General features: G+C 35.7%; 1 protein-coding gene across 26 annotated transcripts in view; it reads right to left on the bottom strand.

Moving 5' to 3' along the window:
* The window catches only part of GPHN (gephyrin), a 280,408-nt gene that overhangs the window by 85,790 nt on the left and 169,919 nt on the right, over positions 1-24,699 (bottom strand). For 18 of the 26 annotated variants that reach the window (XM_027894065.1, XM_027894070.1, XM_027894069.1 and 15 more), the window contains 5 exons: positions 23,994-24,088; positions 19,497-19,563; positions 15,078-15,350; positions 13,709-13,816; positions 7,924-8,058 (listed from right to left, as the gene is read on the bottom strand). In XM_027894065.1, coding sequence (XP_027749866.1) covers positions 7,924-8,058; positions 13,709-13,816; positions 15,078-15,350; positions 19,497-19,563; positions 23,994-24,088 — 678 coding nt within the window. The remainder of the gene's footprint in view (positions 1-7,923; positions 8,059-13,708; positions 13,817-15,077; positions 15,351-19,496; positions 19,564-23,993; positions 24,089-24,699) is intronic. The other 8 variants (XM_027894072.1, XM_027894082.1, XM_027894088.1 and 5 more) reach the window with 1 other exon arrangement.

The following is a 24,699-nucleotide window of genomic DNA, read 5'->3' as shown; positions in this document are numbered from 1 at the left end:
CCAGAACTAGATATAATGAAAATGGAGCTTGAAACTATTCTGTAGAGGTGCATTCACAGTAATTTCTAATTGGAGACAGTGGATGAAAGACACATGTAACTACACTGCTGTTGGGAAAAAATCAAAATCAACAAACAAGCCCAAAAAACCTCATCTTGCACGGTATCAGAATTCAAACCAGAGATTTACTTTGGATAGGAACTGAAAAGATGTAGGTAAGGAAACTAATGTGAGAAGGATGCACATCTTTTCTTTTTCCTAAGAAAATGACAAACTGAAATTATGGGAATTTGAAAAAGACACTTGGCCATTAAAGACAGTGTAGCAAGAAGTGAAAACTCTTGCTCCCAAGACTAATTGAAAAAAACATTTCAAGGAGGAACTGACAAGTTGATGCAGCATAAGTATACAGAGATTAGAACTTATGCAATGCATGTGTGAGCCAAGACGTATGTACTGATCGATTATTCTCTTCTGAAGGGATACACATGAGGAGTAGTTACAAAGTGAAAAAAATAATTCTTTCCAGGGAAAGACTGAGAAACTTTTTTTCTGACACGTTTGGAAGTCTCACTGGGCTCTGGAAAAGAATGAAGCTCTGTAGCTGAATAAAATACCACCTGGTTACTAAGAAAGAGAAATGTAGGGATATTTTGCACATTAGAGCTTCTTTGTACGATTCATTATATAACAGGTCTGAAAAGTAGCTGATTCTATGAATGCAAGAATTGTTCTGGATCTTCTGGATCTGATGCCAGTTCCCAACTACTCTAACATCCTTCTTTAGTTCCGTTATAAGCAATTCTTCAGCATGAGTAAGGGCAGGGAACCAGATTTTGGCACTGCTATACTATTTATCAATATTATTATTATCAATATTACTACTTTTATCATCAATATTACTACTTTTATCAATAAATATAGTACTACTTGAAGCACAGATATTCAATAAATAAAGCTAAGTCAAATAAGTACTTCCACTGAAATTCATTGTTCAGCTTGCACCTGACCCCAGTCTTGATTGTTCCTCTCTAGAGACTTCTTGATGGGTCTATTTTGGTACTAACAAAAAAACCCTAAAAGCCTACCCCTGTAGTTTTTGACCTTCCTACAAAGTGAATCTTTGATTTTAGAGAGGATTTTAGTAACTTTGCTTTTATTATTTATGATGTATTTGAAGGTTTTTTGATATCCTGAGCACACCAAGCTGCTTCTTACTTACAATGTTTCCCTTCTGAAGCTGCAGCAGGTTGTTAACTATCAACCAGGGTTTGTAACCAAAATGTAAACAAAAAATAATACTTGCTAGGGCTCAATTATCCACGTTTTCCATTATTATCCACAATTATGCACAGGACAATACACTATAAACAATAGGAGGAAAAGGCAATGATTATATGAAAATATTCTAGTATCTTAATTAGTAATTGATTTGAAAACCATTGCTGCACTGTATTGAGAAGAACCCAGGGGGATATAATAGTTCAGTAATGTTAGTAAGCAGGATTCCTCATCTTGAGGCAGCTCTGGCTACTTTCTGCTCCAATAGACATTCTCTCAGCATCTCTTTTTACTAAAAATGATATTCTGTAATTGTGGAATGTGCATTAAAAACACTTAAGAGAAAATTAAACCCAGAAATAATCATGAAAACATTGGAGTTTTTAGCAGGATCAAGTAATTAAGTATGCCTGTGTGCATTTTTACAAGAAAAACCAAGAAACCCTTGCAGTGCTTGGGGTGTGATTTCTTCTATGTAGATGATCTTAACAATTTAAAACATCCTTTGCACTATTATATGGTCCTCAACCATATCAGAGATAAAGAGCTGTGACAAAGCTACTTACTCAAGCAAGTTCTTAGGCAGAAAAAAACTTCAGCGCATGCAAATTTAATAAATAAAAAGGTAATAAACTTCACTTGGAAATTTAGTGTATGTATTCCAACTTTGAAATACATTCACATACTTGCCCTATTGCTCTCACCTTGACAATCACCCTAAGAAGAAATAATAAGAATCAAGTTGAAAAAAAAAATGCACTCAAATATATGAAAAGCATTTACACTATGGATAAAACTACAGCTTGTCAAAACATGTCTTGAACAGCATCTTATTATTAACTAAGAATTTCTGGTAAGCATCCTGATCTTTCTTCTACGGAAAAATACTGAATATTTCTACTGAAAAAACAGTAAAAATAATTGACAAAAACAGCTTCCCAACTCCACCTGCTCCCATCTGCTAATTTCATTACTTCACACAGCAGTTGTATATTGAAAGTCAAACACTAGACTGAAAACAGAAATCATAATTAGGTTTAATATAAATCTATAGCTCATTTGACCGTCTGGATGTCAGGGTACACATTCAAACATTAAATCTGTGGTTCCTGACAGGTGTTCTAAGCATCATCTTTCATTGGAAGCAAGCATGAGAAATGACTAAAATAATAAGATTTTTTTTGTCACTGAAATATCTTTCATCAGTCTTTTATTTTTTTTTAAAAAAGTTTAATGTATTTTTTCTAGGCTATCTCATTTCAGAAATTCTCTGCAACTGAAACACGTACACAAATTACAAGTATCATAACATTTTACATGGAGAATATTAGGTCTTTAGGTGAATGTCAACTTCTCAATAATAAAAACAGTTCTTCAAAGGAGACAGTAAGTTACAGAAAGTGATCAACTAGCTGAATGAAATGTACTGTGCTACAAAGAAGGTGTGGCTGGCTGGAGTGGTGGACAGATGAGATGACATGTGACTGGAGTGTCCCGATGGATGGTTACAGGCTCTTCAGGGGGGATAGGCAGGGCAGAAGAGGCGGAGGGGTGGCACTATATGTAACAGAAGGGTTAGAATGTGTGGAGCTCACAGTTGGCAATGGCACAGTTGAGAGCCTCTGGGTAAGAATCAAGGGGCAAACAAATAATGTGGATGTCACTGTGGGAGTCTGCTATAGACCTCCTAGCCACAGAAAGGCACCTGGGGGTCCTGGTTGATGGCAAGTTGAATATGAGTCAGCAGTGCCCTGGCAGCCAGGAGGGCCAACCATGTCCTGGGGGGCATCAGGCAAAGCATCACCAGCTGGTCTAGGGAGGGGATTGTCCCGCTCTGCTCTGCACTGGGGCAGCCTCACCTTGAATATTGTGTGCAGTTTTGGGCACCACAATGTAAGAAAGATATTAAGCTCTCAGTGAGTGTACAAAGGCGGGCAACAAAGATGGTAAAGAGTCTGGAGGGGAATTTGTGCGAGGAGAGGCTGAGGTGACTTGGGCTGTTTAGCCTAGAGGAGTCTTAGGAGAGACCTCATTGCAGTTATAACTTCCTCATGAGGGGAAGAGGAGGGGCAGGCAGTGATCTCTTCTCTGTAGTGACCAGTGACAGGACCCAAGGGAATGGCCTGAAGTTGTGTCAGAGGAGGGTTAGGTTGGATATCAGAAAAAGGTTCTTCACCCAGAGGGTGGTTAGGCACTGGAACAGACTCCCCAGGGAAGTGGTCACAGCACCAAGCCTGACATAGTTCAGGAAGGGTTTGGACAATACTCTTGGCCACATGGTGTGACACTTGGGGATGGTCCTGTGCAGGGCTAAGGGTTTGACTAGATTATCCTTGTGGGTCCCCTCCAACTCAGCATATTCTGTGATTCTGTGACTGTTTTGTTAGACTTGAAAAAACTTCTGAAAAGTAGCCTTGCTTGCTCATTTTAGCTGTAAGATAGAGCCTATATATTTACACAGGAATCAAAAGCCATCTATCACAACCAGAAATATGTAAGGATCTAACTTACCACCAAGGGTTTTGTCTGGTTCAGTGTAACTGAAAAAAGCATAGCTAGGGATGGGACAGAAAACCAGCAAGTAAAGTAGAGAGAGACTTTTTCTTATGCAGAATATAAGAGGTTATGGCAAGGAAATAGCAAGATGGAAAAAGAAAAACGTAACTCTCATCTTAAAAATACTATTACAAGTTCCTTAGGAACCTTCAGGATAATGCTGAAAGAAAGTTTGCACGTTGAAGTGGAAGAACTGAACAGCAGTGAGACTGATGATCTTGCGAAGTGAAATACTTTGAACACATCTTGTCACTGAAATGAATTCTAGCAATAATTTAAAATCTGTCCTTGGTCTTCTAAATCTGCTTCATTTGACTTCGACACACAGCACTGCCAAAAATTAAATATTGATTACACCATTTATATAGAGAAGTGAAGACTTCAACTTGAAAACTGTGATTTTCTTTTATACCAATATCATCTCCCTAAGAGGACAACAAAATGAGAAGTTTGAAATAATGACTCAGTCATTTGCTCTGGATATATTCTTCTAAGTTATCTGAAGTTATAGATCAAAAATTTTATATTGTAAGCATAAAAAAACCCCAAGAGTCAACACAAATAGAAATATTATAAAAAAAAATAGGTAGTGTATTGCTTTTGTGTCTGAAAAGAATATTGCATTTTACTTGACGAAAATGCCAACCACAAACACACACAAAAAAATAGTAAGATTTTAGATTCTAAGCAGCTATTGGAAATAACAAGAAAAACTTGCACGTCACACTGTGTCATCCTAAACTTTTGTCATGTGAGTATTCAGCAAAATCATCTAACCTTGTTAAGAAAGCAGTAAAACCTTTAAAAGATCAAAACTATATTGTAGAAAATAAAAACATCTTTCATAATCAGTATCAACTTTATGGTTGAATGACTCAAAAAGGGAGGACTGCTAGTGCAGTTTTCCTCTGAATAAAACTTAGATTGCCTCCATATGTGAATCTATCTACTATAAATATGGTTTAAATGCTCTTTGAGCAGTGGTCGATTTTGTTTGAACCTCAGATACAATTCAGAGAACAAGAAAGATTTATTAAAAGCTAACAAAAGTTACTTTGCTTAGTCTTGGGGATGTACCTAATGATAGGCAGAGTAGTCCCAATGGCAATTTGTGTAAAGAAGTTCTAATCTTCCAAGAGACTAAAGTGAAAAATTTATCATACAAATCATACAATAGTTTGAGTTGGAAGGGACCTTTTAAAGACCATTTAAGTCCAACTCCCCTCCAATAAGTAAGGACATCTTCAGCTACAGCAAGTTGTTCAGAGCCCCATCCCAGCTGACCTTGAACACTTCTAGGGATGGGGCATCCACAGCTTCTTGCAACTTGTACCAGTGCCTCACCACCTTCAGTAAGGTATTTCTTCCTAATATCTAAGTTGACTCTCCTTCGGTTTAAAAACCATTCCCCCTTGTCCTATTGCATCAGATCCTGCTAAAAAGTTTGTTCCCATAATTACTTCCTTTACCAGGAAATTATGTTTTTGAAGACTGATTGAAAAATCCAGGGTCAAACTCAATATTCATCATTTAGTACTTTGTTAGAAACAGAGATTTTCAGAAAACACGGACAATTAAGTGTAAACAGTAAAGCAAATTTAAAATTAAATGTCTACATGATCTGTTTTATATATAAACAACACTAATATGTTTATATTACATCCAAAATATGAATAACAGATCAATCAGTAGCATTAGTAATGCATTATCCCATACCTTCTCTCCAATACCCTCGTGCATTAGTAACCTGCTACTTACATTCATTTAATAGAGGTGCTCCTGTTATTGCAGAAGCTCCACGTCTTTCTGAGGCATAGACAATTTTCTGCTATTCAGCAAATTCAGTAAGGGCTTACGTACACTTAGGACAAAAAAATACACGAAAATGGTACAACAAAATAAACTGGAATACATAGTTGACAAAGAAATACAGTGCCACTAGCTTTGTGGCTAGACCACCACTCCGAAAATATGTATCATCAAAGAAATAATTTTTTTCCCTGACACTCCTTCATCTTTGTTTCCTGTTGTATATACACATTTTGGAGCCCTGAAATGACTTCCTAAACTAGCAAATGAGAATACTGAAAAGATATACACTTGCAGATTAAAGAAAGCCAGGATCCAGAAGGAAAAACTCAGTAAGTGAAGACATTTAGACATATTGATAATCTTGAAGAATACAAATGAACCATATTTCTTGATGAATTCAGATGATGTTTGAGAACTTGAGGGTACTGAAAAGGGCTGAACAGAAAGATAATTGGGTAGTTTCTTCAATTTTTTTAAAAGTAATATGTAAAATGAGCAAAGAACTCTCTAAGTGGCAAAGAAGCTTATACTTTTGTGAAAAATCCAACCTCTAGGCAATAGGAATAGGTGACATCAGCTTTCAAGTTTATTTTCCAGTTGGGCTCTTCTTTATCTTTGCCTATATTGGCTTGTACCACCCACCTTTGAAAGACATCACAGAAAATCTAGACTAGCTAGATGTTGCATAGCAATTCCTACTATAAAAGTGGTGTGGTCTCATACATTTTGAACAAAATCTATTTTGCAGTAATACATGAAAAGCAGGTCTCAACACAAACTACCAAAGCATGATCTGATTATGTAATGAGCTCATCTCACCTAATTTCCCAAACAGAGTTTCAGTTTTTTAGCCTGTTTCATAGTTTTTGTAGATTCCTTATGTATTCTCTGAATCTTTGAAGACACTCTAGAGCAGTACATTCTGCTTCATAACAGATAAGCTTTACTCCTTTCCACTGTGATAAACTTCCTGAAAACACAGAGGCTTCAACTAGAGCTATTTCTCAGCAGAGTTGCTTCTTATTTATGCCTGTTACTGGTCTCTTTTGGTTTTCTTCGGAAACTCTTATTTTGTCGACAGGCATAAAACTCAGTGCAGTTTCTCTGTTTCGTATTGCTCTTCTGCTCCAGGTTTTTATTTTTAAGCCATTAGACAAGACACAATTTTTTAGAAAACAAATGAAGGAGGTGCTTGCAGTTAGAATTCACAGAACAATCTTAAGTAAACTATATAATGAAGCTCAAGTTTGCTGGCCATCAGAATAATTTTGATTCTACTACAGTGAAGGTGAGCACTGCATGAAACAATCTCACAGTTTAAACCAAAATATTTCTACGGGTGGTTGCCAATAAATCTTGTTTGCTGATAGAAAAGAATGAGACAGCAGGAAAGAAGAACTAGCAGATGCTGGGCAATCATTTTAGCAAGCAGAATAATCCTCAAGGATCATGAATTAGATAAGGAAGAATGTTATTATTTGCCATCTGCTACTGGTCTATTAGTATGTCAGCATCTGGTGCCACAGAAAGATCTTTGTGATGTGAATACACAAAGTGAATGCAGACAGTTTTGTTCTGCTGAAAGGAATTCTGCTGAAGGTAAACATTACAGGCCTTGCCACTGGTCAATTTGCTTAGTTTTTCATGTATGCTATTTAAAGTTTGATAAAAAAAGAACATTATTAGAGTTCACCTCAATGATTAAATAGTATAGTGTAATCAGTAAGAATTGCATAATAATCCCACAAGGTTGGCATTAAAACTTTCTTTCTATTCAATTTAGGCTGGTTTTGTTTCCAAATGTCAGGCAGCAAATATCCAAGTTTGAGCAAAGTCAGTTGGTTTGAAAGTGTCTTAAACTGATCAATAATAAAGTGGGGCACAGATCTGCCCCGTCTTAGGCTAGAAATTTGCACATATATTTTGTCGATGAAATACTAATTGCTCAATGTTGTTACTCAGTGGCAGGATTATCTATGTTCCTGGGGATACTAAAGCATATTAAATACATTCAAGGTGCTAACAATTTCATATTCATGACAGATATTGCAAGAGATAACATGAAACTCCAGTAATCATAAGGTGTTGGTGGATCCACATATTAAATTGTGCAACAGTATACATGGAACAAGCTATACCATCCTGCGCTTATCTATTTTTATGTAGAATGACACAACCCTTGCATGCGAACCAACCTTGTTCAACAGAGGCAATACATTAATCTGATAGATTATATGGCTGAGCATGGAGTTTGCAAGGCATAAGAATACTTACTTTTGGTGTTGGGCAGGATGCAGTGGAGAGACGAGAGGTGGCCTGGGCACGAGGAGATTCTGAAGGAGTAGTACTGAGGGAAGCTGTATCACGTGGGAGAACCTGAACACCACGAGAGATGATGGAATCTGGAATCTTAAAAAGAAGAGAGAGAGAATTAATAGTAAAAAAATATACTGTATGTAAAACTTAAAACCTTACATCAAAAACATAGGAATACCCCACTCCTCTGTTTGCATACCTCCTCATACCCAGTGCTTGGCAGTGGTTAATGGCATGTTCTCCTAATTTCAGTAACAAATTCCTAGCAAATATACAAGATCATACTCTAACTGAAGCAGCATAGAACATACTATTTCCCCTGAAAAACCTATGAATCAGACATACTACAACAGCAAATGATAAGAAAATAATAGTTTTCCTCTTAAGCCTCTGTTTCAAACTCAACAATGACCAAGAGTGATTTCTGCTGTGGCATGAAGGGAGGCAGACTTTCCATTCTCTAACTACAGGATAATATTCTGAAAAGAAAACCACTTCCTAGTAATGACTGAAACCCTCTAAAGAAAGGTCATGCAGTGAGAAAATTTCTCATAAGAAATCTCATGCAGTGTGTAAATATTCTTTATGCCATGAAGACTTTATTTCAGCTACAAAAATTCTTGATGTAAGGTCTGTGCTGCAAAAGCTACAGGCCTCTTTAGAGGGAATAAAGGCAAAGGAATTAGAAATCACCATCCAAAGCCAATACTTGCTTTAAAATACATTGTGAGGGGAAAAATAAAAAATCTGTCTTCCCCCCCACATAATATATTAGAGGGTCAGATAGGAAAACTATTCCACCTGATGAAAATCTGGCAAACTGATGAGGAGAAGGCTGAGGCACTCAACAATTTTTGTCTCGGTTGTCACCGGCAACCTCTTTTCCTACACTTCTTGAGTGGATTGCCCTTAAGCCAGGGACTGGGGGAGCAAAGACGTGTGGACTGTTATGTGGATGAGGAATTGGCTGGACGGTTGCATCCAGAGGGTAGTGGTCAATGGTACAAAGCCCTGATGGACATCAGGGACAAGTGGTGTCCTTCAAGTGTCTGCATTGGGACCTATGTCATTCAGTGTCTCTAGCAATGACATAGCGGGATCGAGCGCACCCTCAGCAGATTTGCAGACAACACCAAGATGGTGATGGAGAGCAGTGCTGCTGAGAAGGACTTGGGGGTGCTGGTGGATGAGAGGTTGGACATGAGCTAGAAATGTGCACTTGTAACCCAGAAAAGCCAGTTGTATCCTGGGTTGCATCAAAAGCAGGGTAGCCAGCAAGGCAAGGAAAGGGATTCTCCCCCTCTACTCTGCCCTTGCGAGATCCACCTGTAATACTGTGTCCAGCTCTCTGGTCTTCAGCATGGAAAGATATGGACCTGTTGGAGAGAGCCCAGAGAAGGGCCACAAAAGATGGAACACCTCTCCTATGAAGACAGGCTGAAAGAGCTGGGATTGTTTAGCCTAGAGGAAAGAAGGCTCCAGGGAGACCTTATTGCGGCCTTCTAATACTTAAAGGGGGCTATAAGGAAGATGGGGATAAACTTTTTAGCAGGACCTGCTGTAATAGGACAAGGGGTAATGGCTTTAAACTAAAAGAGGGTAGATATACACTAGATGAAGACATTTTTTACAATGATGGTGGTGAAACACTGGAACAGATCGCCTAGACAGCTTGTGGAAGGCTGATCCCTAGAAACATTTAAGGTCAGGTTGGATGGGGCTCTGATCAACCCGATGTAGTTGAAGATGTCCCTGCTCATTGCAGGAGTTTGGACAAGATGGCCTTTAAAAGTTCCTTTCAAACCAAACTATTCTGTGATTATATTTCTAAGCTTGAATTTTAGTGACAGATCCTTTAGCTGGTGAAGTAAATGGAATTACACCAAGTTACGACAGTGAGAAAGCATTCTTATTTTCAGTTAGAAATCATTATTTTTTATCTTCTTTCAGTTTTAAAGAAAAGAGATGGAGGAATGAATCTGAGAATAAAGCTTTTCTTAAATTTTATATGTTGAGTCTTAGAAAGTTTGTTGGCTTTTATTACTGCAGTATTTGGGCCCAGTCACGTAGCTATTACACCAGCTTTATAATTGACTAGATTACTATTTTAACATAATGATTTATTTATTTATTTATTGTAAAATGTTAAGACACAGAAATGATAACTACCTCAGATAGGAGAAGTGGTCTCTAACATTAATTCTACCACGCAAAATGCAATAGATTCCACTATAACACACTCTTTACAAAGGGTTATTCTGATTTTGTTTTCATTATTCTAACTCCTTCCTTTTTCAGAGGCAGCAATTCTACAAGATCACTTTTCTCTTACTTCCTGCAATTCACTTCTCTATCACAACAAACCAGAAAGTGTATACTTTCAGACCTTTGAAGGAAAATATATACACACACATATCTTAAGATCTTTCTCCTCATTAAGAATTTCTTAGTTCAGTATAATGTTGAAACTCCAAGTGAACCACCAAGAGAACCCCTGTGTTTGGGGGAAATGGCAGTAGCAGACAATAAAAGGAAGCAAGAAATGAAGATCCAGTGACAAGCCAAATAAATTATTTCCAGCATTTCCAGCTGGGATTTTTTCTTAAATGGAGATGCTGTTACTCAGTCTGCATCTAGGCATTTTGAGCATTCTTGTCTTGTAAGACTTGAGGGCACACAGAAGCCAGGAAGAAGCTTGAATCCTAGCCTAAATCCTTTATCTGTTGCATTCTTAGGACATTAGGCAGCTTTGTCGCTCGTCTCGGTGTAGTTAAAATGACCCACCTTAATACTCACATCATTAAATACTGTTCTTTTAATGTCATTTTCCAATTCCTCAACTTCCTTGGTTCCCATCTATAAATAATGACTATGTTTAACTTAGCAACTCTGACTTTGACATATGGGGTTATACCTAGGAGATTTCACCATATACCCTCCTCCACATATTAAGAGTGTCTCATGTTTATAACCTGTTTATAAGTTGTGTGAAAACAGATCTAATTCACAGTGTGCCACCAACTGCCCTCTTTTTGCTCTACTGCTGTGTTTCTAGACTAACAGTGGGTTTTTTGCCAGTCAATTTCTGTCAGTGTTTAAAAAACTTAGTGATGTATTTAAGAGGTAAACAAGTTCAATGATATTCTGAACATTCAAACAGTTTAGAAGTACAATTTGCCTCCTGTTCACTTTTTCTCCTGAAATCCCATCTTAAATTTGTTAAGCCCAAAAATAGGCTGGCATCTGTAAGTTCTCTATTGGCATAGATACTACCTACAACTTTTAATGTTTCCTTTTAATCTCCTTGCCTAATACAGCAAAAAATTACATCTTGAGAAAGGCATAAAATAAAAAAAAAGACAATAAAACAGTTTTAAGTCTTTAAATAAGACACCTTTTCTTTACACTCCTTCGATACAGAGTTGCACACATCTTGAGATGACTGTGTATGGTCCATTATCCTTTTGTACACTCAAAACCTCACAACACAAATAATAATATTGCTTTTGCAAATGATACCACGGTCCAGTTCTCTCTAGGTTAACTCTGGTTGATCTAGAGTAACCAGATATTTCATGTTGTCTCATGCTCTTCAGGAAAGAAAATTTGTTTTGTTTTGTTTTTTTTTTTTTTTTTTTTAAATTGTCCACCATATTGATGAATCATTGCTTCTAAAAATTTATCTGATATAACCTTCTTCATAAAAAAAAACCCCTCTCTCTTTAACAAAGTGACTGAGACAATCCCAGTTTCTACTGAACTGTATGTGTAGTACTAAATTTTGCCTGTGAAAAAAATAAAGTTTAAGTAAAATTTCAGTCAGGACATTAATCAGAAAATGAAGCTGAAGATAAAGGCAAAAGATAATCACAGGCATTTAATTCCAGTGAGAATTACTGCCTAATCAATACCTTTACATAAAATACAATCCCCAGAAAACAATTTATATATAAACCTGTCTAGAACTGTAAGTTCTAGAAAAAAATCTGAGAGAATTTAGTTCACAGTTACAAATTTTTCTTTTTTTTCTAATATGAAAGTGGAACATGCTGTATTGCTAAAAGCAGAACTAATATTCTCTTTAAACACTGAAACATGCTGAATTCAGAGAAGGTACTATTATGTACACTGCATAAACAAATATATAAAATTTTAATGTGATATGGGGAATTTCTGCTTTTTCTCACCTATATTTAGGGTTTTTTTCCTTTAAAAATTAAAAAATTAAATTTAGGTAATCTAAGTCTCTAATCAAGGCAACTTCTTGTTAACCCTGTTAAAGAGGTTAATAAACCCGTTAGAAATTTCTGTGCTTCCTGGAGCATAGAAACCTGCAATAAAGAAGGGCAGGAATATTATCACACTTTTGATGGACTTTTTTTAAAACTTCCACAAAGTCACACTGAGCATTTATGATATCTCTCCTCAAAAGTTTTTACTCATTTTCCAGTTTCAACTAAATTTAATTGAGGGTAGAGATCTCAAAACTCTAAATGGAGTACAAAACTCCTCTTAATTCAGTGAAAATAGTTTCTGTTTGCACTAGCTGGAGTGAAAAACCTGTTGTAACACACTGACGAAGAGAGAAATAAATGAGAAATGAATGAAGTGACAGAGAAAGATATTCAGTGTATCCATCAGTTACTGCTTCTGCAAGTTTAATCTGACCTGCCCTTTCTGTGAAATACTTCTATATGGGTTTAAATATTTGTGCTTTTAGATTAGAGAACTAAGCATTGACAAGAAGGGAAAAAAAAAAGTATATGAGTTCTTTATCCTCTTCTGCCCATGACTGGAACAAAGACTGACAAGCTCAAGAGTAATCCGCAAAAGGACACATAGATGTGGATGACATCTTAACAGCATGCTTCAGAGAGGCTAAAATCACCATCTTACTGATACTGAGGAACATGGTGCAAAATCTAGTTTAGTTAACTAAAAAAAATTGAACTATTGCAATAAATGTGTATGTGTGTATGCATGTGTAAGTATGACAAAGCTATGTATATAGCTTTATAATCAGGTGTGTGAACTTGAAAGTCTTCCCATTTCCTAAGTGATTTTTCAAGAGACATAGAATCATGTTTTAAATACAGAGGTATTAGGCAATTTGACTGATGGTTTTAATTACTACTTGCCTAGGGGAATAGGTCCTTTATACTGTTCATTGAAATAGTCGTCTACTATTCACTAAAATCCAGTAATTTATATTAGGACCACTGTATCCTGACTCCTGAATTCTTCTGTATTTGAGAAATTCTACTTCTAAACAGAAATTAAGAATAAGGGAGAAACTGCAAGTGATGAAAACAAACTATGAACATCCAGTGCAAAAGCTCTATTGTGTTGACAAAAAATCTATTGAGAGAAATGCAGTAAAGCAAGGCAAACAAAGGGGAAAAAATTACAATTTCATAGCTCTAAAGCAGTAATTTTAGGAGATTATTTTAATTATATTCAATTATTGAGTATATTAGATGATAAAGCCTATGACTAATCAAAACCACAGGCTTTATAGCAATTATTATCTCAGCAGCTAAATGATTCAAACTGACAAAACACATGAACTTTACCTTGTTTAGCCCTATAACTTAAACAGATATTTTCTGTAGCATGTGCTCTAAAAGATAGCACTGATGTGTTCTTCGTTAGAAGAAAATAACTGTCTATTACACAGACTAGGAGGCAGGCAGTGTATTTTTAGCTGGTGTTAGTGCAAAAGCCTCTTGGAAGTGTCTCTTACCAGTTCTCCTGCACTGCCTGCTGCGTGATGGCAATAACTGATGAGACCAGGGATGAGTTGTTCACCTTTTGCCATGATAACAGCTGAAGTGGTGTAGGATGGATGCTTCTAATGCACAACACATAACAGCTATGAATACAGTGACATGAAAACATGAAACTATACAAGCAAATGATCAAAAAGGAATGAGGTGAAAACAAGTGTGACACTGAAATGCCAACTTCGTATGAACATAGCCAGTTTAGATCTCAGGTATTTTCTGCCATTAAAATGGCACATATTATTTGTCTTTGCCTATATCACAAGAAATTAAACAATTTAAAGTTTGCATTAATAAAAACTGATACTTGCAAGTGTTAATTACCTTAATTCATCCCTGTAAAGACATATGTAATCAGGATTTTCTGTATATTGAGAGATGATCTCCAGCTGCAGCTGTCTTAGAAATGTCAAGATGTCTCAGACCTGAATTCACATTTCTGGAGTTAGAATGTTGCAGCTTTGGTTTAGAAATTGTTTAATATAATTTCGAGTTACTTAGACTTTCAATTCACATAATAGGAATTAAAAGCACAATTTGTGGCGTAAATATAGAACAAGGCAGTTTGGAAAAAAAACTTTCCAAACACATAGGGATACAGTGTCTTTTTCACTTGAAAACTGAAGACATAAAACTGAGGTAAATATTTATATATTGCTTCAAATAATACAATAATTCTTTGGAAAACATTTAAATTTTGAAATTAAATTATTTGCAGGTGTTGTCTCTTTTTTTTAGAATCTCCAATTTATTACTTTAGTTTGAGTAATGTTGATCTATAACTACTGGTTAAAGCAAGGTTATAAAGACAAAATGATGATATTTAGTTTGTTGGTAGAATTTCACATCTCTTATGTGGGCATGCACACTGGAATAGAGTAATCTGAATAGCTTATTACTTAATCTGCTACCTATCTGTCATAGTTTTTATCAACCAACATTTTAATTTCAAATAAGATATTATGGGTTAGAAACTTTTGTTGCAATTCCTTAACATGCCGCTTCTGGACTTCGCATGTTCAAGTGTGTGAGTACTTTGAATTAAAAAAAAACCCACTAAAAACCATATGCCACATCAGAACAGTATTATAAAAACATATGTTAACATCAAGGTAATAAATCATATATCTCCCACTGAAATTTGAAATCACCTACCAAGCCAGAATTCTTATATTTTTATGATGTTATATTTCTACAAAAACACACCTAAAATACATCTGTTTAACCACAGAGACATCAATATATAGTCTTAATATGCAATTGAATATTGGTGGAAAGTACCTGAGATAGAAACTAAAGGAGTCTCTTAGGGAAACAGGCCAGACTCACCTTAGCTGCGATAGCTGCTGCTGTTATATGTGAAGAAGAACTGTCCTCTGTTGAGGCAACTCCGCTATCCTTCTTCTCTTCCTCCTCTTCCTCACACTGTACTCCTTTGTCTTCTGTCTGTTTGTGAGGGCTGGTGGTTGGAGGAGGAGAAAGAGGAGGTGGTGGTGAAGGCAGATCTTCAAGCTCATCGTGTACCTCCTTTACTTTTACAATGGCATCCCGCAAAAGATCAATGGCGTGAGGTAGGGCTGGCAGTATAAACTGAAAGCATTCCTATGCACAACAAGAAGAGAAATTACTATGAAAAGTTACCTGCAGAAGTAAATTGGGATCTTTCAGATTTACTCTTAAAATATATTTGGGACTTAGATTTCACCCAATCGTAAATAAAACCTTACCTGCCCTATGCAATTGCTCATAGAGGGCAAAAAAAATAAACTCAGAATGGGACCTGCTGACTATTCTATATATTTTTGCCTTTTTTTCAAGCAAATAGAGTAAATTACATAACAAGGGTACTGTAATTAAGCTAATATTGTATTAAAACTTCAGAAAACAAGAGTTAAATTTTTGCGAATATGTAATGCAGAAAACAGTTCACAGCAGCTGGCAGAATGCTACAAAAATGCAGAATAAAAACACTAACTATATCCCTGCAGGGATATTAGCTTCAAATCATTCCTATTATGCTCCTTCACAATTAAAGAACAATTCATAAGGGTTTCCGTAATTAAACTTTTATATAATCATATCCTGTTTTATTCATGGACTTATCCTATATGCTGGAAGAATTACAAACTACACTGACATTATTATAATGCTGTGTAACTCAGAAAAAATGGTTCATAAATAATCTATTTTTCAAACCTCTCTTTGCTCTATGATCTTAAAAAACAATTAGAAGGTTTATTTTATATGGCTGGAGAAAGTAAAAATGCAGACGCTGTGCAATTTCCTTGTTCCATAATGGGCACACACATATATAGCTACCTATGCTGCTAAAATATGCTGGCATTTCATCAAATCGAAGAGGAACCCCAGGACGTCATGCACTGTAGCTGCCTGATCAGATCAGGGTCAATATGAAATTCTGACAGGCTTCTTAGGGCTTTGTTCAGTAAAGTCTTGAAAAAAAATCATAGAACAAAGACTCTACAACCCTTCTTGACAACCTGTTCTAATGCTTAATTAGTGTTTTTGTTGATTTTTTGTTTGTTTGTTTGATTGGTTTTTGTTTCGTTTTGTTTTGGTTTTCCATTTCTTTTTATCCAGCTGGAAGCTACCCTCTTCAATTTATGACTAATGTCTTTCATTCTCCTGCCAGGTACCTCAGTAAAAAGTTTTCTTCATGTCATTTGAGCAGCCTGCATACAAACACTAAATTATTGGAAAATAATGGCAGGGTCACAAGAATGAATTGCCATAGCAATGCAGTCAGGGAACACACAAGTTGACAGGCAAAGCTGGCAATTATTCCTTTTGTTGCACTTCATTTCCAGTTTTGTTTCAAGCATAAGGAAGATTTTAAAAAATGTATTCTGAAATTTTAGAGTATCCAGAAAATAAATAGTGATGAAAATTTTATAAACACATATTGAAATAAATACTTTTCAATAAAAATAAATAAATAAATATTTCAATAAATAAAAATAATTAAAAAACCACAACAAAATAAAGAGCAAAGCATGCATCAGAAATTACTGGAGTTTATGTGAGCCACTTTGTAAGTAAAACATGACTTACAAACACTATTTCCTCAAAGCTTCTAAATAAGAACACATCTTTCAGTTACTCCTTTAAGAGTACTGAATGATAAGTCAGACTGCTTCATAGATTTATAAATTCTTCAAACATTCAATTTGGTGCTGTGAAGAACTAGAGTAAACTGCATGATTATAGGACGCTGTATAAAATTAATATATATTAAAACATATTTGTAAAGATAATAAAAATTATGACTTATAATCTAACTGCAGACCACAGTTATTAAGCCATCACAGTATTACTTTTAAAATGGTTTCAAATAATGAAACGTACAACCACCATTCCTTCAGCAAAAACACAGACCTCAAGTAAGTGATAAACAAGGACAACAACCTCTGAACTGACCAGTAACTGTGGAAAAGTACATTAATAATGGACTCATCAGAGAATCACATTCCCCACTCCAACCACTGAAATAGAACCTTGTTGGCTTGATTGTTGATGCAACAGTTCCCAGTAACTACCCTAAAAGCTCATGTTATTTGTGAAACTCACTGTGTTAGGCAACTGTTACTACAATTATGAAAATTGCCATAGACCAAATGATTTTAATAAGCATCTGGTAATTTCACACGTTGCCCTCTTTCATAACATTAGCTATCTTTCGCAAGGCTAAAGAAAGGAGACCAGAAAAAATGGAAGCATTCTGTAGATCTGGATTCAGTGGTACATGTCACAAAAATGTTCTCTGGAGAAAACACATTTGGCATATGGTTAATTTTTGAGATTAAGCATTTACACTGCTGCCATTAATATTTAAATACCTTATTAAAGTAATATGGATATTGCTGCAATTTCATAGCTTCATATAAGTTTCTTTTACAATCATATTTCTACTATGGAAAGGAAATTAGCAAGTCATAAAAGAGAAAAATTAGAGAAATTCTGTCCTTTTTGGTTCTTGAGAGTCAGCCTGTTAGGGAACAATTTTTTCTACTATTCATCTTAAAAATCTTCGCTGAATTCTGATACTTTAAAGATGCTTTGTACTAAGATAAATTGTGACAGGACAAAGTATCATCACGACAGGAGCAAATAAAACATCAGTTTATCAAAAGCTTGCTTGTATAATGCAATCATAGGACATTTTTTTCTTTTCCAGCAGAATTACCTTTTTTATTACTTACTCTATATCAAACTATCATTCAAATACTTATTAACACTTTTTCATTTCTTTTCCTAATTTCTGCAATTTATCTATCTTCTCAGTCTGATTGCCTCAGGATAGAAAATGACAATTGCTTCTGTACCTTGCATGTCAGCACTGCTACTGAACACAATAAAAACCATTAGAGATTGTAGGCTATTTAATCTCTTTCATAATTCAACAAAAGAAGTACTCATTTCTGAAACAATCTTCTTACTGGTGCATCAGTTCTTTAACATGTGGGGCCCATTGCTATGTTAAATAAATGTACATCCCTCTGACTTCCCACTCATAAGTGGAAGAATTTCAAGAAGGTATACTCTCACCTTAGCATCCTCCAACTCCTGTTGTATGTTTTCAAGTCTTTTAAATTTCTTTTTAATTACAATCTCATTAGATTTCCTAAAAAGGCTCTAAGGAATGGTAGAATCATAGGAGGGCTTACTGAGTCCTTGAACTGAAACATGCTGACAACGTATCTGAAAACCTACGGTGGCTTCTTGAGCATAGCATTCAAAACATTGCCTCTTCAACTTCCAGGTGACAGCCCACATAAATGCTTTTTATTTATCTCTAGAGACATGTTTTTCAAAAAACAGTGACTTTAGGGCTGTGCTGCTAAACACATTAGCACTGCCTCCTCTGTGACTGGGTACAGAAAATGTCTACCAGATATGCATTTGTTAGAGGTCAGAGGTAAAGACATTTTTTAATAAGGCCACTGACATAGTCTGAGCCCCAAAGAAATAGCTTCTTGTGATGGGGCAATCTACCTTAGCCATTTTGTATCAGGTTGTACAGTACACACTTCAGCTTGGTAGTATTTGTGTGAAGACTGTTTCCCTATCAGCCAACAACATAGAAATCAGTGAAAGATCCAACCTTACTCTCACACACACACACAAATTCCTGCTGGAATTTAATTGTGTTTCTCTCAGCTATACAGTCAAAAAGAAAGAATGAATAAAAACATAAAGCCTAACTTCTCTGTCCAAACTGAGCAAAATGCAGGAAGAAAACAAACTGTATAAAGGGTGAAAAGTCAGATACCCATATTGAGAAGATTTAAAAAAAAATAAAGAAGATTTTTAAAAATCCTCAAATGCTCAAAAATTCTGTTCCCCTTTTTTCCCCTCTTGCTGATCAAAACTGAGAATGTTTTTCTTATAAATAATGCTTTCTTGGAAGCTGTAGTCAATCCAGGGATCAGGTACAGGCTAACTAGAGAAGAAGGAGGAAGGGTAAGAGACTATTCTAGTCTTCATTAATACTGCCTGCTAGAGTGAGTGCTTGCTTGCACTATGTGTAACATTGTCCTGGTCACACAGCACCTTCAATCAGATTAGAGTTGCATCATCTCTGGCTGAGGGTGATGGTGTGTTCCCTTATACGAATATGCGTTTTAATTCACTTTTGTAAAATTTGTTGTAGTGGGCACTTTCTACCATTTAGGGCAATGAGTACTCATCATGGTTCCTCACTAGCAGATAAGTAAGAACATTTCTTACCTGTGACCCTTTCTTGCTACCTGGTAGATTAATTATGAGAGTTTTCCCTCTGATTCCACACACAGGTCTGAAAAAAAAGAAATGCAGACTGAAATTCTTGCATGCAACAATCTCCACTGTTGAAACAAAACCAAAGCATTTAAGATACATTCTATGATTTATCAGATTTAGTAAACCTAATTTCGAATATATTTGCTGATAATGTTCTCATAAAAGAACTGTGGAGAAGCTGAGCTGAGAAAGCATCAAATAAGGCTGACAGCATCTAACACTGAATTGATAGTATAAAGACTGGATAGATTTTCATCTTCATTTAGATCTGTGTATTTATTAGATCACTTAATTCTACTGCTTACTTGTATCCAAAAAACTATTTGATATAGTCCCAATTTGATCATACACATGTTCCTTTGCAATGTAAGTGATGGTGTCAAACACTATGTCCCCAGTCAGGTAAAAATACTAAGTCATGCTTGTTGCATTAATTCAAATATGTCCTTTTCTTAAAAAAAAATGATGCAACATAAGAAATGCAAAGGGGACAGTAATTCTCAAATGAAAATTGCACTTATGGAATTCATATCTAAATCTTCCTAACAGTTTTTCCCTCCCCCTCAAAAAAAGACAAAACTAAGTATCAAAGATGGAAGTTTTTATTTCACTTTTTTTGTCTTTAGGTAGTTCGTTTGTTGTTCATGGAAGACTGAACCTAAACATTCCAGCACCAAATGCTTTCTGTTGTTTAGAGTTTGACTCTTCAGCATTTTAGCTAAACACTTTTCAAGAAAAAAAAAAATTAAAATTACTGAGTTTTGTCTTGAGGTTGCAAAGAGTGTTTCTGCTGTTTATGAAACCAGCGGTGAAAAACACAGGGCTGGGATATAAGGATAAGACAAAAGTAAAAGGACAATACCAAACTACAGAAACACAGAGGTCATAGTTAAGAGAAAGTGTAACAATCACTTTACTGAAAAAAAAAAATGAGTTATGAGTGAAGACAGAACAGAAAATAAAATAATTTCCAGTTATGGCATTACCAAAAATTTTGAGCCAAAGGACATGGTTGGTTGGGTAGTCCACTTCTCTGGATTCCTTCTTATACAAATAATTCTCAGTGAATAAAGTAATTTATTGGTAGCATGACATTTTTTGTCAGAGTAGCAAGTATTTCCATGATAGCTGTCATAATGCTCACAAGTAAATAGCAGAGGGATCATTTTTATGCCACAAAATGAACTTCTGATATCACAGTCAAGCTAGCCTGAAGAGAAGTCTTGTCTTCAACTGGCAGTTTGAATATTGCCTGACTCCTCAGAGTCACTTCTTTCACACTATGTACACTCAGTTCAGAAAGGATTCCTGGTAGCTGAGGAATGCTCTACTGCAGCACAAAGATGAAGAGCCTGTGTTAAAGAAACGTGTTCATTTACTCTTGTTGAAGTTGTCAAGCTTACAGACTGCAAACTCAGTCTAACAAATCCCACGTATGGCTTACCGTTCATGATAGATTTGAAACAAAGGAAATAGGAATTGTCCACAGAGAAATAAAAATTAGGTGGAATTGTATTTGGCAGAGAGCTCCTTTGATAGTTTTCTACTTGGCTCTTCCAGTCCACTTTAAATAATTTTGAACATTATAAGCTAAATAACTAGTGCAATCAACCAATAATAAAAAAGGGATTAAACCAGCAGTCTTTCTCCTGAAAACTGCAAGTTTTGGCTGCCAATAATCAGATCAAGTGGCTCAAGAGAGAAATGAAGCTGACAAAAATTTCTCAAGAGAGTATGCAGAAGTAAGTAAAGGTACCTAAGAAATGCATGGCCTGCAAAAAAATATTGTGTGTGCTCACAACAAGAGCACACAAAATGCACATGCATTCTGGATACTTTGAGAGATAAATTAATGATATTCCTCCAAATGTAGACCAGTTGAGGGGGACGATGTGGATCTCATCTTATTCAACCTTGTGATGCCATGGAAAGAAACTTTAAAAAAAAAACAAGGAAGATTTAGAAAAAAGAATATGAATAGAAGCAAGGGAATAGTAGGAAAAACTGGGTGTGGGAGAAAAGAAGTGCAGGCCTAAGGTAGAAATAGGAAGGAAGAACACGATCTCTTTGGGAAAAAGTCCATTATCTCCCTGGTAAGAAAATGAACTGTTAAAAGCAGAAAAGACAGGCAAGGGAACAGAGAGTGCTTTAAAAAGCCCCAATAAAGACTGGCATGGCACAGGCAAGAAATGGGGTGAAAGGAAGAGATCATTCTGGGATAAGGTCAGTTTTGGAAGGTCACAGAGAAGAAATGGAAGCACTTTCAGGAAACACATAAAAAGGTCTTTGATGTTCTAAGACAGCCCCTGCTCAATTCTGGGTCCAAATCTTAACTGAGAATGAGAGTGTCACTGTCCCTCACTTGTGCCCTACCCAGCCTACAAAATAACTTGCCAATGCAGAGCCCTAGCCAGGAAGACAGTCTATAACTTTAAACAAGTTTTAAAAGTTCATGTGATAAAATTCAACACGAATGACCTAGCATTTCCAAACCTGCAGGTGATTTATAGATGTGCCAGCTTAATGTTATGCAATGGAACTTTTGCTTTTATTTTTTTTATTTGAAAAGTAAAAGAAATCACATGCAGAATTATCCATTAGGACTTCATTTCAAAATGAAGTCAGTGAGAGGTAAGCTTAGGGTAAGTGACATTTAATGTTACATACTTTGAAAAATTAGGATTTACATTTTCAAAACTCTGTACCTAAAATTAGTGTAAGTTTCTGACTTCTCTTATTGTGTGCCTTAATTCTCATTGTAAGAGAGGATTACAGCACTACCTCAATTTGCAGAAAATATATGAAAATATATTAACAATTTGGGTCTTCAAATAACAATTGATGTAAGAAAAATCCCAGAGAAAGTGAGCCTGCATTCAGAGAAGATTCTGAATAAAGAGCACCAATACCCACAGTATTACACACAGGACAACAAACAAAAGTAAATTCCCTTCCCCCATCTTAAGCATTTGCATAGGAATTCTAAAAAAAATTCTAATCATAAAAAACATTGCATTCGTGCCAAAGTGAGATTGCACAAGAAATCACAATGTTGTAATTTTGTGTACTTAACTTTACAATCTGAACAGTGTTATAAAAATAATGGTCTTTTGTATGCTGATTGCTTTTAGGCATGTTCACTGGGAATTTTTTTAAGGCCTGATTGCACATAGCATCTTCACAATGTTATCTCCCATTATTCTCATTAATTACTTCTGAAAGTGGTTGTAGCTCAAGGGCCATTTTCTGTCTATATGTACAGAAGAGTCAGGACACGATCCAGCATTTTGGTTCCACTGTTATTGCAATATCCTTTCAGCCACCCTGATCACACTGCATCCTAGATCAAACTTGGTAGTGGCTATCCTTTTCTTGGTCAGAAACAGAACAGCTAAATTAGCCTTTCTCTCCTTGAGTAGCATTCTGTTATCCTTTCCCTTCAGATAAATACAAACTGATATAAAAAATTCTATCAGATAAAAACATGAAAATACTTTTTAATTGGGACAGAATTTGAAGGTGTTAACTTGGTAATGTTGCCCTTTCAGATATGTGATACAGAGTATGGGAAGTTTTAAAATACCTTGTTGAATAATTAAACTTCTCATCTAAATGCCTTTTAAAAACGCAACTATCTGAATACAAACTTGCATTTTTAAAAGTTTTTTCTTTATTTCTTATATAACTATTGTCTTGTTATACCCTCATTATATGAGAAATCAAAACCCTGTAACAGTCAATGTTTCTTACTTACCTTGAAATAACGTGTAAGTGTAAATTAACTTATGAAAGGTATTGAAATTACTGTCTATCGTAGGTAAAATGAGGCAAATTGACTGAATAAAATAAAAATCAACTCCAGAAAAAAAAAAACAGAGTAAGAGGTATCACTTATAAGAACCGGAACAACTACAGGTCGAGAAACAGTTACTAGTTATTTAGTTGGGAATACTAAACTCTAGGAATTAAAGTAAAATATCTGAAAGCATGGGACAAAATACCGTTTACCTTCTACAGAGAGCTTCTGCTGATACTGAAATAAAAGCAATATCAAACCAACACATTTGTCTTTGTATCAAAGTCTTGGGAGTTTTTTGCCAAACAAAGCATTTTAGTACTCGATGAACAACATATAGAAAAATTCTTCACTCACCACACAAACGCCACAGTTCTAGAATGAAAAGACACCCATCTAACAGTGTTCATCAATATTACAAATAACATGGATGAGACAATACAGGAAGATACAGTTTCTAATAGAGACAACAAAGGGAATTAAAAGAGAGAATGCAATTATCATTCTTGGAATTTGGCAACTTCTCTGAAGTCAAGACTTCTAGTCTTGATAACAATGGCAATATTCAGGAAGTTGTGCACAGTCACTGAATAGCAATGTGTATTTCTAAGCAAAGAATTCACCTTCTATTTTAAAGGCATTAGTCTTACCTAGAGAGCATGCCCAGAGGAGTAACATTAAGTGATCCCATCAGCATTGCCAGGGCCATCCCTGGGGCTTCTCGCTCTATTACTTCTTTAGTGGCCTGCAATGAAAGATTAAATAGCAAAGTGAGTGACAAAGTATAAGGACAAGAAAAAAACGTATAACACCAGATAAAAACTGGGTAAGAATATCGCCTCATTTTCTTCTGTCACAAAATAGGTTATAGAATTTTCTCTTGGTTGTATAAAATAGGGAAAGACAAGGGGGTTGGGAAGTAGTACTGTTAGCTGACTGTGAAGATTCCTATAGAAAATTATAAAAGTCAGGATCCTTTAAATATAGAAAATGTTAACCAACACCACAGAAATAACAACTGTCTCAAACAGAAAGGAAAAAGTGTTTGAGAATAAGCAAAGAAAAGACTTCCTTCTCTTCCTCATCAATCTCATGCATTATCCTATTGAATTTTCCCAGGCATGAGAAGAGTAAATCTGTGAGACAGAAAAAAAAACTTTGCAAAGGGAAGCCCATGTAGCAGGCAGGCAGGAAAATAGTAAGATGGTAATGATAGTGGCCAGAGGCTGAGGCCTTCCCTTTCAATCATGTCAGCAAAACAGTGTTTCCAAATAGGCTGGTGGCTTTTATTCACAAGCAGTCCATATGCAGCGGGCACTGAGAAGTCTGGAAGCAGAGCCTGAAAATTCTTGTCTT

Source organism: Empidonax traillii, unplaced genomic scaffold (genome assembly GCF_003031625.1).
Source record: "Empidonax traillii isolate 1590-97213 ecotype Southwest subspecies unplaced genomic scaffold, ASM303162v1 scaffold415:size763157, whole genome shotgun sequence".
NCBI lineage: Eukaryota > Metazoa > Chordata > Aves > Passeriformes > Tyrannidae > Empidonax > Empidonax traillii.
This window is presented reverse-complemented; position numbering and strand designations above follow the sequence as displayed.